Source organism: Bos indicus, chromosome 18 (assembly GCF_029378745.1).
Source record: "Bos indicus isolate NIAB-ARS_2022 breed Sahiwal x Tharparkar chromosome 18, NIAB-ARS_B.indTharparkar_mat_pri_1.0, whole genome shotgun sequence".
NCBI lineage: Eukaryota > Metazoa > Chordata > Mammalia > Artiodactyla > Bovidae > Bos > Bos indicus.
The window spans coordinates 26,561,679-26,578,704 of NC_091777.1; the positions used below are offsets into that span (position 1 = coordinate 26,561,679).

Here is a 17,026-nt window from a genome sequence, read left to right on the forward strand (position 1 = left end):
CAAGATTTCATCATGCTACTCAGAATGCCCCATAATTTAAGATTGAATTATCTCTGGAATGTTCCATTTAAAATGTTTGGACTGCAGTTGACTACAGAGAACTGAAACCAGGGAATGCAAAACTGTGGATAAAGTGGGACTACTGTATAGACTGTCATTTATAAATGCATCCTAAACAATAAATTGTTTTGTCTATTTAAAAATTGTATAGAAGTAGAATCATCCCTACTATACTTCGCCTTGCTGTCTTCACGCTGCTTTATGGTCGTGTGGTTCTTCTGTTGTTGCACCTAGCTGGAATTTGTCCCTTTTCATGGCTGCATAGTATTCCCTTGGGTGAAGTTAACACAAGAGATCTAATCTATTGTTCACAGGTGGACACCTCGCCCCACCCAGCTCTTAGGTAAGTTTCATGTGTTTTATCATAAGGCTATTGTTAGGAGGAAACAGCAAGTTAAAGAAGTCAAGTGATTTAAGAGCCCAGCACAGACGCATGAGTTGAAACCTGCTTCTACCACCACTGTGTGAGCTTGGACACAGTAATCTCTGGGCCTTGGTTTTCTCATCAGTAAAATAAGAATAATAGTTTCTATTTCAGTGTCGTGATAATTCAGTAAAACAAATACATGTAAAGTAGTTAAAAGTCATACTGGTCCATTCAAATACTTTCAGTTAAGGAATGGGAACGGTGACTTTATCTTACTCCATATTCTGTGTACTGTTTGAATTTTGCATGAGCCTATGCTACTTTTACAATCCATTAAACACAAACCTTTGCCCCACAGCTTTCTATCCTCAGCCTCAGGCCCTGAAGTTCAGCTAAAGTGCAACCATGAAGGAACACCCCAGGCGAACCCTCACCGCAGAGGCAGAGCTGAGTCTAGTCTTCCTGAGCAGCCAGCTCTAGCCTGGCCCAGCCTCCCAGGCAGACATTATCTTTGTTTGTTTTTACAGTATTTTTGTTTATTTGACTGCACCGGGTCTTAGTTGCAGTGGGCAGGATCTTTTAGCAATGGCTTGCAAACTCTTAGTTGCAGCATGTGGGATCTAGTCCCCTGACATGCGTTTCAACCCGGGTCCCCTGCATTGGAAGCTTGGAGTCTTAGCCACTGGACCTCTAGGATATCCCCCGACAAAGGCATTATCTGCCCCATCAACGCCTCTACAAAGAGGACAGCCAGCCACGGAGGAAGCAGGGGAATGCCGGCGCACAGGAGGACAAGGATGGCATATGACTCCCATGAGGGTTCTGTGTCCGTGTTCCACGCCTGCCACCATAAGAGTCGCTCAGCCCGACGCTCTCTAGGTTACAGTGTCCTCATCAGCAAAATGTGGGAAGAGAGGGCTAGACAGGAAGAGCTCCAACATCTTCTCCAGTGAATTCCTGACACTTGATTTTGGCTAACGCTGCCGAGGAGCTAAGGAAATCAGCTTGGGGGGCTGTTCTCTGGCATAGTTGCCTCCTTGAGAAATGCCCCAGGAGGCAGCTGGACCAGCACCGTCAGTCTTACTGGGCTGGCTGTGGGGAAGCAGTGAACATGCTGGTAGCAAATAAGGGTTACCGTAGCAGGTAGGCTGTCCCCCTAGATGGGCCCTGTTGGGAACAACTGTGTGGCTGTCCATTCAAGTTCACACCAATTAACCAACACTCCTATTTGGGAGGGAACTCCTTCTAAAACACACACCATGGCTTCCAAGGAGCCAGCTAACGTGACCCTGCCTGCTCCAGTTTCCTCAATCTAAGGTCACTCTGGCCCCGGCTCCGTGCAGGAGGCCTCTGGGTCCTGCAGCCTGTCCCTTCCTTCCTCCTTCCCTTGGCCCCATAATTAGCTGTCGTCATCTTCCTAGGGAGCTGGAGACTGGAGGGGCAGGGGCCGTCGCTGGTGCCACAGTTCACGTTGGCCGGGGTCCAGCTTAGATAATACATCCCATCACCCTCCACACCCCCTCACTTCCTCTTGGATGGATATGTGAAGCATCTGTGAAGTCAACAGCTGCCGCCTTCCACCCTGAAGAGGGTGGTGAGGTAATCCCCGTACTTAGTCTGACAAGGGCCTGGGGGAGAAAGGGGCTCTGTGTGGAGGAGAGTGCGTTACTGTGTTTCTCCGGACTTCCAGGAGCGCTCCGCCGATGTCCCGGCACCGGAGAGAGATGAGAAGTTGACCGGGTTTTCTCGCCTCCACAAAAGCAGCTTTCATCCCACAATAGACTCCAGATTGGAGGGGAGATTTCACCACACAGCGGCCAGAGACAAGAAACTCTGTTGACGTCCCAGAGTGCCCCACCCCCACCCATTTCTGAGGATTCCTCTGTAACCCAGAAGGCTCAGGACAGACACACGGAGTCTAAGCACGGGAACCCTTGGGTGTTTAAGGATGGAGAAGCAGAGTCAATGTTCAGATGTGACTGGGGGTGGCCCTGAGAGAGCAGGCTGTCACCTGGGCCGACGGGTGCTCTGTGACAGAGCTGTGGTGACTCTCCAAGGAGAGTGACCGTGGCGAAGGTGGCTCCATTTGGTTAGCAGATGAGGAAGGCAAAGTCATCTTGGCTGAGCCTACCTCAGTGTCAGGCCCCCGACAACCATAAGAAACAAGAACTCAGTGAGTGTCTGAGGCAGCAGCAAGGCACCCTCCCCTCCAGGCCTCCACATCCTCAGTCTCAGCCACGCTTACCCAGAGTGCACGGTGCAGAGTAAGGATGTGGGACAACAGGGCTCCTTGCCACTTAACTTCTCAGGAGGCAGCCACGGTAGTGACCAATTCAGCCCTGTGGTTTTTTTTTAACTTCTAATCAAAGTAAAAATGCCCACAATTCCAGTCTTATCCTGTGGGATGAAGCCAAATCCGGGGGAAGGTCGGTGAGAGCACGATATCCAGGGTGGCCTTTTGTTGTTTTTTGACTTTGAAATGTTATTACTAAATACGACCTCAAAGAAAATGTTTTTTATAGTATTGAACACACAAAAAAGTATATAAGCAAAAGCACCATTCTCTCCAGTAGTAATCACTGCACAGTTCTTATGCATCCTGTGAGATCTTGCAGGTGTAGTTACATAGGCTCTTCTCCGCCCCCAAATTGTTTTCCCTCCAGAAATATTCGATACGGTAGAGTTGTGTTAAGGGGTCAACTTTTGTAAACTCAGCTGTCTGTGGCAGGGTCATTTCACTAGCCCCAGGCACATGCCCTAGAGTAACTGGGAGCTGGGAGAGTGGTGTTAAGATGTCAGTTCTTTCAAGTGAGTCCAGTGGTTTTTTTAAACACTTTTCTTCTAGGTTCCTAAACTCAAGGCAAGTACTTCATCTGGAGCTCAAACAAGGAGGCGGTGATCCATTCCAGTGCTGAGGAACACTGGACGTGCTGATGGTCACACAAGGGCAGGTGAGGCTTCAACGTGACCCCTTCCCAGGGGGTTTAAGAGCAATCTGGCACATGCGCCGTTTTGTCTAAAGCTCCACTTGAGACCCGCCCCCCCAGGATAAGATGATTCTAGGTGATATGCTATTCATGTTTCTTCCCATTTAGTTTATCTTGGGAGTTGTTCCAAATCAGCATCTATAGACGTCCTGTTCTTTCAGTGCTTACTGCAAGCTACTTCACCACATGAATGTATGGGATGTTCTTCGCAAAGAGTTCTATTTTCATACCATAAAGAAAGAGAAATGTCACCAATTAAAAAAAAACCAACACACAAACCAAGAACAAATTTACAAACCAAGAATATAACATTTTATTCATTTCCAGATTATGAGCACTACACAGCATATACATATATTTAGATAACATATAAAAGAAAGAACAAACCGTAGGAAGAAATATCGGTCTGAAACTGCCTTACGGGACCATCTTTAATTCTGTAAGTTCGTGGTAAATCTCTCTCCCTACACATCAAGGCAGGCAGCGAGATACACTCCAGCATTCACGTATCAAAGGACGGCTTATCCCTCACTGTACTTACAACGCATGGCATAGTCACTGGCGTCCACGACGAGGGACGCCAAACAGTAGGTAAAAGAACCACAGCACAGTGAACTAATACAAATATCTGTTTTTTTGCATTGTCCTCCAGATAGTTTCCTTTTTAAACTAAGAGTCATATCCAGGGTCTATCCCTTGAGCTGCGTTCCAGTTATTGCTGAAGGGAAAAGAAAAAAAAAAAAGAACAAATGCATCAGTTTAAGTTATTAGAAAACAGATGGTCAATGGCAGCGACCCCCTACCCCTAGGGACACTCAAGGGGATGCTGGCCCACGGGGCGGTGCATACGTGTCAGCAGTGGGCAGGCCCAGAAGCGCCCGTCATTGTGCCAGAGGGGAGGGGTCGGCTGATAACAATTGGGGCTGATGAAGAGGTTCAGATGGAAGATATTCTTCAGGGAAGGCCTGGGAGCAGGAAGGAGCAGGATGCCCCCCAAAGGGGCAGGGTCACTTCACGGAGGTGAGGCAGCAGCTCATGGGATTATTCCTGACTCCCTGCTGGTAGCAGGCCTAAGATCTTCTGATGTAAAGGCCCTCCATACTCCATGTCAACAGAGAGAGGGTCTGCACCTGACCTTGTAGAACGGAGCCCTTTCCGGGGACACAGTTTCTCCAACTCACTATCTGGCCTTCCTCTGAGGAAAGCCGGCTCACCTTTGCCTTGTTCTGAACTGGGAGATACAGTTTGAACTCTGCTGGTAGTTCGTCTTCTGAATAGAGTCTGTCTGAGAAGTAAACCCGTCGGATGCGACAGTTTGCATGGATCTGTGGATGCAAGACTTAAAATAAGTCTCTTAAAGTAAGAGGCAAATAATGACTGTCTTCCTTTTTTTCCTGACTCTCCTCCAGCCCCCTCACCCTGCATGGTGCTGTCACAAGCGTCATCTCTTTGGCATCTCCTCAGCTTGGCTTAGGCAGAGATTCTGACAAGAGGGAAATGTTGCTTGTTGTATTCTCCACCATGAGGCTTCCCTGGTGGCTCAGCGGTAAAGAATTCGCCTGCAATGCAGGTGTGGGTTGGATCTCTGGGTCAGGAAAATCCCCTGAAGGAGGGCATGACAACCCATTCTAGTACTCTTGCCTGGAGAATCCCGTGGACAGAGCAGCTTGGTGGGCTGCAGTCCATAGGGTTGCAAGAGCTGGACACAACTTAGTGACTACATCACCCCCACACTCTCTACTATTGCTGAGCCAATGCCTGAACAGGTCCTGAGCCTCTGAGGTTAAAGCCCCCTGGACGGTGACTTGGGAACTCTAGCCAGAAAGCCACAGAGTTCTGCCACCTAGGTCACAAGCTCGGAGCAAACAGAGTGCAGCCCCCTCTCCCATCTGGGGCTCCCTCTTGAAAAGGAGCCAGTACCTGCACCCTGAGGGTCTCAATGTAATTTGTGCCATAGGCCCGCCGAGTGAAGTCTGACAGGTTGAACTGAATCTGGTTCCAGCCGTCATCCAGCCGCATGGGCATGGTACAGATGAAGGGCTTGACCCGGGTGGTGCTCTGGTAGTTGCTTGCCCGAAACCGCCGACGCACGTTCTTATCATCTAGTACCTACGAAATATGGAGAGGAAGAATCACAGTAATTCCATCTTGGAGCAAACAACCTTGGTAAGACCAGGACCTGAAACTCCCACAGCCTGGTTTCCCAAGGCTGAGACCCAAGGGAGAATAAACAGACCCACATGGGTCACACTGGATGCAGATGGCCCGGAAATAGTGAGTTTATCTTGTCTGTTGCCAGGACGACATCAGCTGCTTATGACATATGACACATGCATCAGGCCCTCAGACCATAGCATGATTCCATAAACATTCTTCCCTTTGAAAAATTAAAAATGCTAGACTAGAGACCAACAATAGCCAGCCTGATATTAAATAGTAACTTCCCAGATAGATACTCTTCCAATCCTCAAGCTTTGAAATCTTTGAACTATTGATTAGATTTTCTGGATGCTTTACTGCTTCTTTTAAAACTTGGCATGAAACTCAGATTACTAATACTGAAATTATGTCATATTAATAATGGCAGAATCAAGTGTACAGCAGAGGCAGAAAAGAATACATTCAAAAGGATAAAGATACTTTCCTACGGTTACTTTTTTCCCATAAATTGACCAGCCACCTCTCTGGTATAGTCGAGAGTGTACAGATTCACATGCATATGCTTACCTGTACTTCAAAGGTAAAATATTTCTTCAGGTTTTTGATGATCATGACAAGGAAGGGAAGTTTAATTCCCAGTGTTTTCTTTGGGTCTGCAGGACATGTGATATACGTGGTGCTGTAGAAAGAGGAAACACCAATAAACACACCACCAGCCTCTTCCTTTGTGATAGGCAAAGCAGTAACAGCCCAATAAGGTAAGCTGGAAAGCAGATCTAAAAGATCCAAAGATCCCTTAACCCTTAAGTTAAGCTAATGCTTCTAAAAAAAGTGCCAGACTCTGAAACAAAAGCTTAACACAGCGCTAGATACCAAGAAGAAAGTATCTGAAAAGCGAAAGCCAGGCCAGCAGATCGGATGAAGTTCTTCCAGTGAGAAAAGATTTAATTCTGTTCTAAGAAACTATTAAGTGAAAGAAAACCAAAACCAAGACCACTGTAACACTGAAAACTACACTGACCACCCACTGGGTGATTCTGGTAACACCCTCAACCTCCCCCCGAAAACACTGGGGTTAAATATTAATAACTAAGACTTACATAGCCCTTACTATGTGCTAAGCAGGTTTTATATATATTCACTTATTTAATCTTCACAATAATTCTCTAAGGAAGATGTATTGTTCTTATTCCTATTTTACAGATGAGGAAACTGAAGCCTGAGGGATAAAGTGACTTGCCCAGGGTGAGCCCTAAGCAGCAGAGCGGGATTCACACTGGACAGTCTCGCTCTGCAGTCCCCGCTATCAGCCTCTGTGATGTGCTGCCTCTGGGCATACAACGTCTCTGGGAGAACAGGCTGGCAACCTACCTGACATTTGTTCCTTCAATCTCTAGCACCAGGGACTGGATGTCATTATCAGTGATTCTTTTGATGTGGCCATTTCGTACCTACAAGGGAGAAAATTAAACTGGTGAGTACTGAAATATTTGGCAAAAATTTTGTTAAGATTTCGAAGGCTGAATGCAACTATTTAAAGAAAACTACAGTAGTCCAAGAGGCATTAACACAGAAGTTTGTGACATGATATGTTGAAGCTTCTATGTAAATAAGCCACGCAATTACCTCTAGATAGGGCCCAATCACCCACCACAGGAACTGCAGATAGCTGGGCCATCTATAAATCAGGACCAATTTCTTCCCAAAGAAATCAATTCAATTTCAATGTAGCTAATGTTTACCAAGTGTCTGCTAAGCACTAGGAACATTCCTAACAACAACAGCAATCTCAGTCCTAATAAGACCGACAACAAAAATCACAAGGTCAGACTTCCCTGGTATATGACTCTGCCTGCCAATGCAGGGGACACACCGGTTTGATCCTTGGTCTGGAAGATTCCACGTGATGTGGAGCAACTGAGCCCATGAGCTGCAACTATGAGCCTGTGGCTCTACCGCCCGGAAGCTGCAACAACTGAGCCCACGTGCTGTGCTGCACCTACTGAAGTCCATGCACCTAGAGCCTGTGCTCGACAACAAGAGAAGTCACCACAATGGGAAGCCCGTCCACTGCACGGACTAGCTCCTGCTCGCTGCAACCACAGAAAGCCCGAAAGCAGCAGTAAGGACCCAGTGCAGCCAAAAGATTAAACAAACAAATAAATGTGGAAAAAAAAATCACAAGGTCATTGGTGTTGTTTCCACTTGACAGATGTGGACACTGAGAGGCAGGGAGTGCAGATGACAAGCCCTAAGTAAGGAAGGCAGGAGTAACAGCCAGGCTTTCCACTGCCCGATACTGCCTCACACAGATGGTTCTTTGGCCAGAAAGGTCAAATGCTGAGTGTCACTGACAGGGAGGGTGGCAACCCAAAAGTGAACATATTATTCCCCGAGGTTTACTCTGACTTCACGCTTCCATATCTTCTTTTCCCTAAGTTTCTACTTTTTCAAGTATGACCTCAAGTCCCATCTGAGCCACACACAGACGCCTTCTTTAGTACTGTCAGCCTACACTGACCTCTCTTCTCTCTGATTTGCTTCTCTGGCTCATGCAGCCCAGACTACGTGATTCAGCACCTCACCCTGCGTTGTTTTGCACTGTTTGTGGCATATGTAGGGGTATATGATGGAGAGGAATCAATATGCAGTATGGACTCCTCCTCTCAAAAATTATTTAGGAAAGCACAATTATCTTCAAGTATTACATTCAAGCACTGTAGATGGACAGAACAGAGGCACACGGAGGCACTTCTGTGATGGGGCTGCCTCTTCAGGCTGAAAGTATTAACTAACACATGAAAAAGATCAAGCAGGGTTAGAACTGCATGCACCGGAAAGGTGAGCACATGGTCTCTTAATGGGTAGAGGGAAAGCGGCTGCCTGCGCCGTCACAGTCAGTGATTATCACGTGGCTCGCCATCAGACTTGCGTATAGGGAGAGAATACCGCACTGACTCTGACAGTTACACTGTTCAACATGGATTACTGGTAACATGGCATTCTGTCTTGAGACCTCAGTCTCTGTGAGCTCGTTTACTGTGAATTTGATCCACTTGTGGTGTGCTTGGTATTCCCCAGGTGACCTTGGGTATTACTGCCCATCTTTTTCTGCAAGATGTAACTGAATTTTGTCGCCTCCAAAAAGTATAAGCACAACGGTAAGGATAGAGCATGAAACACTGTATGTTCTACAATGCTCACTACTCTGCTAGGCATCAACTAAGCATTCAAATATTTGCTGACTTCTGGAATTTGTCACGCTAAGAGTTGGCACATCTGAAGAGATTCAAGGAGGGTTTTTTAAAAATTCCTGGATGACATATCCACCATGGACTATTATGGGAGGCCAGAGATCCCAGGGTATATCGCAAAGACAGTGCAGTTGCCAGCATCAAGAATGCCTTCCCACAAATCACCCTTCAGGACCCATTGTCAGAAACAGAATGCTGGGTGCATGGGCCCCGGGTCTCTGCCAAGGCAGCATTTCTGGATTCTCAAGTCACAGACACCACATTGAAGCTCAATCAAAGCTGGCAACATCCAGTGCCCTCCTGCTTTGAATTCCGGGCCTCTTTCCAGAGGAGATTAAGAGCACAAAGGCTTGGATCTGTGTAGCCCATGCCAACACTGCCCACCTCATTCCCCACATAAATGCTCCCAAAGTGGCAATATTCCTCCTCTATTTGCTAGCCCACAGCTGCTGTGGAAAATCAGGCTGACTCGCTGGTAAAGGAGGAATTCATCCAGAAATTCTTCCATATAATATGATGTAGTCATATTGATAAGAACTGACAGTACCCCACTAATTTTATAACACACCACTAATTATTCTCTGAAGAGTAACTTCATTCTTTCTTAAAAAGGTACAGAATGCAACAAACCAAACAGATGGGTAAAAACAAAGAATTAAGCAATCAGGGTCCAGAAACTACTATTGCTAAAAGGCAACACATTGCAATTTATCCAACATTGTTTAAAAGTGTGACCTCCTGGTCACACTGGACCACCACCTCTGTGGTCCAGTGGTTAGGAGTGGAACTACCAATGCAGGCTGCCTGGGTTCGATCCCTTATCAGGGAACTAGATCCCACATGTGAACTCCCAACCAAGAGTTCGAATGCCACAATGAAAGGTCCCTGGTGTTGCAAACAAGACCTGGCACAGCCAAATTAAAAGAAAAAAGAAGCAGCGTGACCTCAGATCTTACATCCTGGATGGTCTCTCAGATCACAGTGGACAGGAAGCCTCCCTCAACTTCAGAAAATTCTGCCAGATTACACAGGGAGGAAATGTTAGGAAACTTGCCTTCTGCCCATCTCAAAGTTTACAGCATACGACTTCACTCCAGTAAATGTGACCACTCAGGTCTTTACAGAAGAAAACAATGCCTTATACTGCGAGCAGAAGCCAACAGACTAAAAGCCAAAACAGACTTTGTGTATTCTTACAGACTTCTGGCCCGGAGGCAAGTTAAAGCTGGACTGTCAGAGCTTCTTAAGAGAAATTTCTTTCACATCAACATCCACACTCACAAACTTAATTCTTACAAAATTAGTTAATGCAGCCCATAAAAACTCAAAAACCCAGAGGAGAAAAGGCAGTTTTTTTTTGAAGGAATACCCACCAGTTTCTCTAGAGTTTTAACCTGCCCAGTGGTGAGAAGAGTCTAAATAGAGCTATGCCCAAGAGCAAAGTTCAATCCTCAAAGAAGAAAAGCACAGGTACGGTCATATCACAAGCTGCCAGAGCCTTAAAATCAAATTGAATTAATTTCTTAGTGAATTATGATTTTTCTTCTTCATTAAGTTTTAAGCACTATAGATACAAATTCACTGGAAGAAAAGAGTGGAGTGGGGATGGGTGCAATTAACCAGAGATATGAGCAGTTAAAGAGTAGGAAACCTCCCAAAACCTTTCTCTAGGCTCTCAAACTAGGATCAAAGGAGAAAGAGACGTGGTCAATTTGGGGCAAGGCCTCCCAACCTCCCTGGCAATCTGCCTGTCACTGCCTTAGCCTGTCAAGGTCTTCCAGGAAGCAACCCCCTCCTCAGTCCAGCTTCTGACAAACATGGATAATAAGATACGTGGCCTCAGAAAGTATCAACTTCCTTTCCTTACCTCCTTCCAGTTCAGAGGCCACTAGGCAGGCCTCGCTGTGAAAAGAAGATAAAACGCAAGAGGCGGCATTTATTGCTCGTGGTGAAAGTAGGTTTTATTTTACTTCCTTCATCTAAATTAGAAAGTATCTTTTGTTTCTGAATTGCTGTGAGTGTGTGCTCAGTAGCTGCAGCCATGTCAGACTCTTTGCGACCCCATGGACCCATAGCCCACGAGGCTCCTCTGTCCATGGGATTCTCCAGGCAAGAACACTGGAGTGGGTTGCCATTACCTCCTCCAGGGGATCTTCCTGACCCAGGGATCCGACCTGCATCTCCTGCATTGCCGGTGGATTCTTTACCACTGAGCCACCGGGAAAGCCCTCTGACTTGCTAATTCTTTTTATTTCATGACAGGTTCCTGCAGTGTGACTTATAAGTGTTTCATTCCTCCAAAATAATAATAATAAAAAATAAAGCCAATCTTACATTTTTTAATTTCATGAACACCTCCCCTCCTACCCCCACTCCCACCCCTACCCATGAGCTGGAGGTACTTTAGAAGCTTCAGAACCCCAGGCTACTAGCAATTAGCCATCAGAATGGGTCTCAGCCTCTGCAGACAGCAAAAGGGAGCCTTCAAGCCCTTTTTTGCAATCACTCTCCCAGGCTTTCCATGGTTGCTGGGGCAACTAATAAAGAACACTGATTTTTTTTCTTTCCCAAAGTAAGCCCCAGGGAGGAGGGTCACGCTGAGGCGGGGAAAATACTACTGGGATGGGGAGGAGGCTGTCCAATGCTGCTTTAAAAATAACAGGAGCTGTATCCACTCCCTACTCCCACTTTTCTCTTCTCTGGCCCCACCCACTTATCGTGGCAGACAGCTGAGCCCTTGGGCCATCTGGCATCCTAGTCTTAATGACACATGTTCCAATTTACATTAAGCCTTTAGAGCTGTCCATTTCAGCGGCAAAGTTTCCACCCTGAGCTAGGGGCTGGGCTCTAAGTCAGAAAACAGGCAGAGGGAGACCTCTGTGGGGAGAGCTGGGCATAGCGGTCTCAAGGCCTGGGCCTTGCAGGCGCCAGCGGGTCAAAGGCTTCTCTCCCTTTGCGGCACTTAACAGGGACTAACCAAACAGCAGACAGGCGACTCTGCATTTACAAGCAGCCTTTTAAAGTAAAGATGATTCTGTGTACCATAACCAGTCTCTTCCTAACAATGCCTTGGAAGGGCAAGTGTAAAACCCAGGCCTTTGCCCAATTACAGTAAAAGCTATCACTTGGAATAATGAAGAACATCCTCAGACTGACTCAGGGATAGTCTGAAAAAAAAAAAAAAAAAAAGTGCTACTACTTTCATGTCCAAACGCTCTCAAGTCTACTATTGGAAACTGCATTAATTTAACGTGTGCTAACACGGTTTGCTAATTAAAAACTAGGGTGTGGGGACTTTTTTTTCTGCAAAGAGCCTTCATTCATTTTTAAAATTAGGAACTGAATGGGAATCTAATATCTTCCAGCAACAACCACAAAAACTATGGTTCTAATCCTCTGGGAATGTGGAGGATCAGCAGCAGCTGAGAAAAAGACAAGATGAGAGGAAAGAAAGATAGAGACGCTTATTATGAATTATCAATCTCATGTAGCAGACTTTAAGGATATTGCTGGTAAAGCCTAAAAGTTATATGTTTTACACCGGTCTAAGTGGGAATGGAATCTCCTGGTATTTTCTTTACAAATCAGAAGTAATGTTTACATTAAACATAAAGAGCCCTTTAATAATGTAGTATTTGCTGATCCCAGAAGTTAAGGGATTGTTAAGAAATCCCTGATATGTGTTTGTGTTTAGTCACTCAGTCCTGTCTGACTCTTTGTGACTTTTTGGATTGTAGCCCACCAGGTTCCTTTGTCCGTGGGATTTTTCAGGCAAGAACACTGGAGTGGGTTGCCATTTGCTCCTCCAGGTGATCTTCCCGACCCAGGGATTGAACCTGTGTCTCCTGCATTGCAGGTGGATTCTTTACCCCCTAAGCCATCAGTGTGTGTGTGCTCGGTCACTTCAGAAGTGTCTGACTCTGCAACCCCAGGGACTGCAGTCCCCCAGGCTCCTTTGTCCCTGTCAGTGGGATTTTCCATGCAAGAATACTGGAGTGGGCTGCCACGCCCTCCTCCAGGGGATCTTCCCAACTCAGGGATCAAACCTTCGTCTCCTGCATTGCAGGTGAGTTCTTTACTGCTGAGCCACCGGGAAAGCCCCTAATTTCTCCTAAATTCTTGGTTTGAAAAACTACAAAGGTCTCTATCAGGAAGCTTACCATTCAGCCAGGAATATAGATCCTGAGAAACTAATTTCAAGTTTGATGAAAAGGAAATGGAAGTGGATATAAATTAACCTAACCTGAGGAAATGCCTTTGAGCTGTGACCTAAGACTAATAAAGGCGGAAAAGAAGAAGTGGGTCCCAGCAGAGGGGCCGGCAAGTGCAAAAGCCTGAAGCTGAAAGGCTTCCTTCAGCTCAGTAGGAAGTCACTGCTAGATGGGGAGGTGAGCCTGGAGAGCTAGTTAAGCAAGTACCAGCCCACAGGCTATGTGTCCTGAGAGCCATGTTAAGGTTTTGGACTGGGAAAGCCATGGCACAATGACTAAATTATCCTAATTTCAGAAGTCTGAATTTACTGGACTTCCTGTTCTAGGCATCTGAATATTGGGCTCAGTTATAAACTATTCCTTTACTCTTGAGCAAATGCCTCAGTTCCCTGCTTTATTTAATACTGTATGCCCTAACTGTTGCTAAGCATTTATATACCTCTTCATTTAATCATCATAACCAGGAGAAGCAGGTGGCGTTATTACAAGATGAGAGAACTGAGTGAAGTATTGTTCAAGGTTACACAGCACAGGACATTACGTCAGAGCCAGGACACAAATTCAAGGTGTCCGACAACACCCAGCACTGGGGTTTCCAGGTGAGATACTAGTCTTCCCCTTAAGGAACCTGTAGTCTAGCGGAAGATATACAGTAAATAGGCAACTGCCATACGGTGTGATACAGAACACCACAGGAGCACACCCGAGACATAACTGAAGTTCCCACTGAAATAATGTTTAAGCTGAGAGCTGAAGGATGACATGGGGGAAGGGCTAACTTCAGTGTGTCAGATAAACGCAGATATTGTAAATGTATCCACACCCACAAAATGAGTATGACTATGGCATTCACTTCTCACATTCACAAGACACAGAGCCTAAACAGAAACCAAACCTAATTTTTCCAAGACTGTTTTTCACTATAAACAAATGACAGAAACTCTCTCTATAAATTCGGGAAGGAGAATAGTAAAGTTTTGTGAAATCAAAATATGTAATAACTAAAAACAGGCAGTTATAGCCAAAATGCACCTACTGGCAGGAGGCAGGGTCATTTCTAGGTAAGTGTGGACTATCCTTCCTTTCTTTATTATAACTCTGCCTTATTCAGAATCATGGGAGTGGGGAAAATGTCTTCTCTAACTCTATCTTTCCAAATCTTCTCAATGCCTCACTTAGCTGTTGCTCAATAAATCCTTGTTAAGTATATCAATTCCCAGCGTTTCCCCTTCTGGACTGGATTCCCAACACTGTCTGAGGACTTCGTAATATAGCTGAGAAAAGGCACACATATACATATACCAAAGCCTATGGATCTGGCCCCAAACTTTCCCTTTTTTCCTTCCTTTCCTTCCCTTGACCCAAGGGGAAAAATTTACAGATAAACACTTTTTCAATCTAAATAAAAAGAGTAGAAACATTTAACTCCCTATTACAAGAATTTCTCTTAAAATGAGAATTCCTCTAAAGGTTTTCTTTGCCAAAATGTCTGCTTAATTTACTCCACATAGCCCTGCCAGTTGATCTAACAATATTTTCACACACGTTTATGTCATTAAGGTACCATCTGACCTCTAGTGGCGTTGTTAAGGGACACAGTGCACTATGGTTACTCTGCTTTTATATTCTGTATGTAAACATGTTGGCTAGTCAAAAAACTGCATTTGAAAAATAAAACATACCACAAAAGATCAAGCCCAGAAGGGTTAAAAGGCAACTCTGATAGAAGTTTCACTTAATAGAACTCTTAATAGCCTTTCTAACACTGGAATTGGACTTAAGTTCTTTGACCTGCTCTGAAAACCTCTTCTCCTACATCAAGTCCCATTCTCTATTTCAATTGTCTCCTACTGACACTTTTGTTTCAACTGGCACACAATCCACTCTCTCCAGACTTTGGACAGTCCACAATTAAGGCAAGCCAGGTGGCTCAGTGGTAAGGAATCCACCTGCCAATGAAAGGGACATGGATTCAATCCCTGGGTCCGGAAAATCCCCTGGAGAAGGAAAAAGCAAGCCACTCCAGTATCCTTGCCTATAAAATCCATGGGGTTGCAAAGAGTCAGACACGACTTAGCGACTAAATAACCACCACCACAACAGCTGAGAAGCCATCATGCTTACAAAGTTCCCAGGTACACTCATTTTGAGCTCTCTTTGTAGAGGTGCAATTTCAGAGTTTACAAGGTTTTTTAATCCAATGTGAACAAAACCATGGAACTGACAAACTCAGTAATGTAGGAAAGCAACTAAGGAACCGCTTTCTTGTGTAAAAAGCAATTCCCAGCATTAGATGTAGTTTGGGGACAGAATCACTGTGAAAGAAGAGAAGCTGGTCAGATTTCTCACACATGCATAAGGCCAAACTCGTTACATTCAGATCTTTCAACTGTCTTATAAAAATGACACTGTGAATACACCACCCCAAAAGCTGCTCTCAGAATAAAGAATTCCGTAGCAGCAACAGGCAGAAAGAAGGCTGTCTGTGTTCTCAGTCTCTCTGTGGCCGAAAAACCTTCATCTGTGGATGTGGGAAGACAAAAACAAGGACTTGTTCTGAGATGAAATCCAAGATTGTTGGCCTCATTGCCAGTAAACTGCTTATTTAGATGATCCCACATCCTTCTCTATAAAAACAGCATTCAACATACCACCTCTCTCCATTTTCCTTGGAGGAGTGCAGTACTAAGTCACCTGTCTTCCATGGTAAGAGTGCTTTATATTAACTTTTATTTTAAAAAGAGTACAGAAAACTGAGAATTTGCATAAGAAAGGAAATAGCACAGTAGTTAAGTGAGAACCAACTCATAGATTGCTAGGCACACATGCCCCCTAATCAACATCTCTAGAATGTGGACAGGGTCACCATCCTCTGGAGTCAGTGGAAGCATCACCCAGTGGATGCCTGAATAAAGACGATGAGGCTTGTACTTGGCTTTGAGCACGTTAACCTAGACAAGACTTGTCACCATTTTACAATTTTCCTGATGGAGATCAGTCACTGAAGGCACAGCACAGACCCCAAGTCACAGTGAGTGTGGAGCAGGTGCCAAAGACCACTGAATTCCGGCTCCGTTGGGATCAGTGAGAGGAAGGGAGCAAATGAATGAAACCCAAACATAACCGAGTTCTGGCTGTGCCTCTATAAGGGAGCCTGGGACAATGGCTCTGTGTCCAGTGCCCAGCACAGAGCCTGGCACAACACAGGATATTAGTAAATACTTGTGAAATCAGTGAACAGCAGTTTCTTTCATCTGCACTTTCCCAAAGCAACCTCATGTGACTTGACGCTTTTCACACTGTTAGATGGGTACTACCAACCCCACCATGTAAGTGGGGAAATCGAAGCTAAAGAACCGCATGTCCGTCAAGTCTGCGGCGAGAGACACTGGTCCACACCACGGCCGTAGGACACTTAAACTCCAGCCACGCCCACCCCAATGCACCTCCGCTGCTTACACTATGCCCTCACCTCGCGCCTCAATCACCCCAGGCTGGGGCCAGGGCACAGCAGAGATCGCCGGGCCTCCCCCAGGCCCCAGCTCGTCACAGCTACCTGCCACCCCAGCCCCAGCCCCGAGACCTCGCCCCGCCGCCGCCCTCAGTCCCTGACCTTTTTGTCCCAGATCTGCAGGGGTTTGCTGCCGATGCTGTAGAGGATGGAGAGGAAGCCGCTCTGGAACGTGTTTTTGAACATCTTGCCGGCGGCCTTCTCAGCCTCGCCAAAGCCGACCTAAATATGGGCACCAATTGGCAAAGGCAAAACAGGGGGCTGGCTGGTCCGAAGAAGGGAAGCTGAGCCCCTGACGTCCAGATCGGCGGCCACAGACACCTGGACTTGGACGCGGGACGCTAAGTCCGTGAAGCTACGCTCCCAAGAAAACAAAACCACACCAACACGGAAAACCACAGCAACTGCCGCCTGCACCGCACTCCCCTCCTTAAATGGAGGCGGCGGGCCTCCCGCCGCCAGCGATGAATCCCTCC

General features: G+C 46.0%; 1 protein-coding gene across 1 annotated transcript; it reads right to left on the reverse strand.

The window, feature by feature from the left end:
* Positions 1 to 3,703: 3,703 nt before the first annotated feature.
* On the reverse strand, positions 3,704 to 16,993 carry CFAP20 (cilia and flagella associated protein 20). The gene is made up of 6 exons (XM_019980117.2): positions 16,653 to 16,993; positions 6,946 to 7,025; positions 6,142 to 6,253; positions 5,335 to 5,523; positions 4,629 to 4,739; positions 3,704 to 4,132 (listed from the first exon to the last, which is right to left on the reverse strand). The coding sequence occupies exons 1-6, from the start codon at positions 16,734 to 16,736 to the stop codon at positions 4,127 to 4,129; spliced, it is 582 nt and encodes a 193-aa protein (XP_019835676.1). The 5' UTR covers positions 16,737 to 16,993; the 3' UTR covers positions 3,704 to 4,126.
* Positions 16,994 to 17,026: the final 33 nt, after the last annotated feature.

Bases quoted from the DNA above. Each gene is read 5' to 3' on its own strand.
- CFAP20 (XM_019980117.2), bottom strand. From the start codon at position 16,736: ATGTTCAAAAACACGTTCCAGAGCGGCTTCCTCTCCATCCTCTACAGC. The intron at 6,254-6,945 runs GTAGGTTGCCAG...CTCTTTCTACAG, and splicing joins ATTGAAGGAACAAATGTCAG to CACCACGTATATCACATGTC. The intron at 5,524-6,141 runs GTAAGCATATGC...CATATTTCGTAG, and splicing joins ATTTTACCTTTGAAGTACAG to GTACTAGATGATAAGAACGT.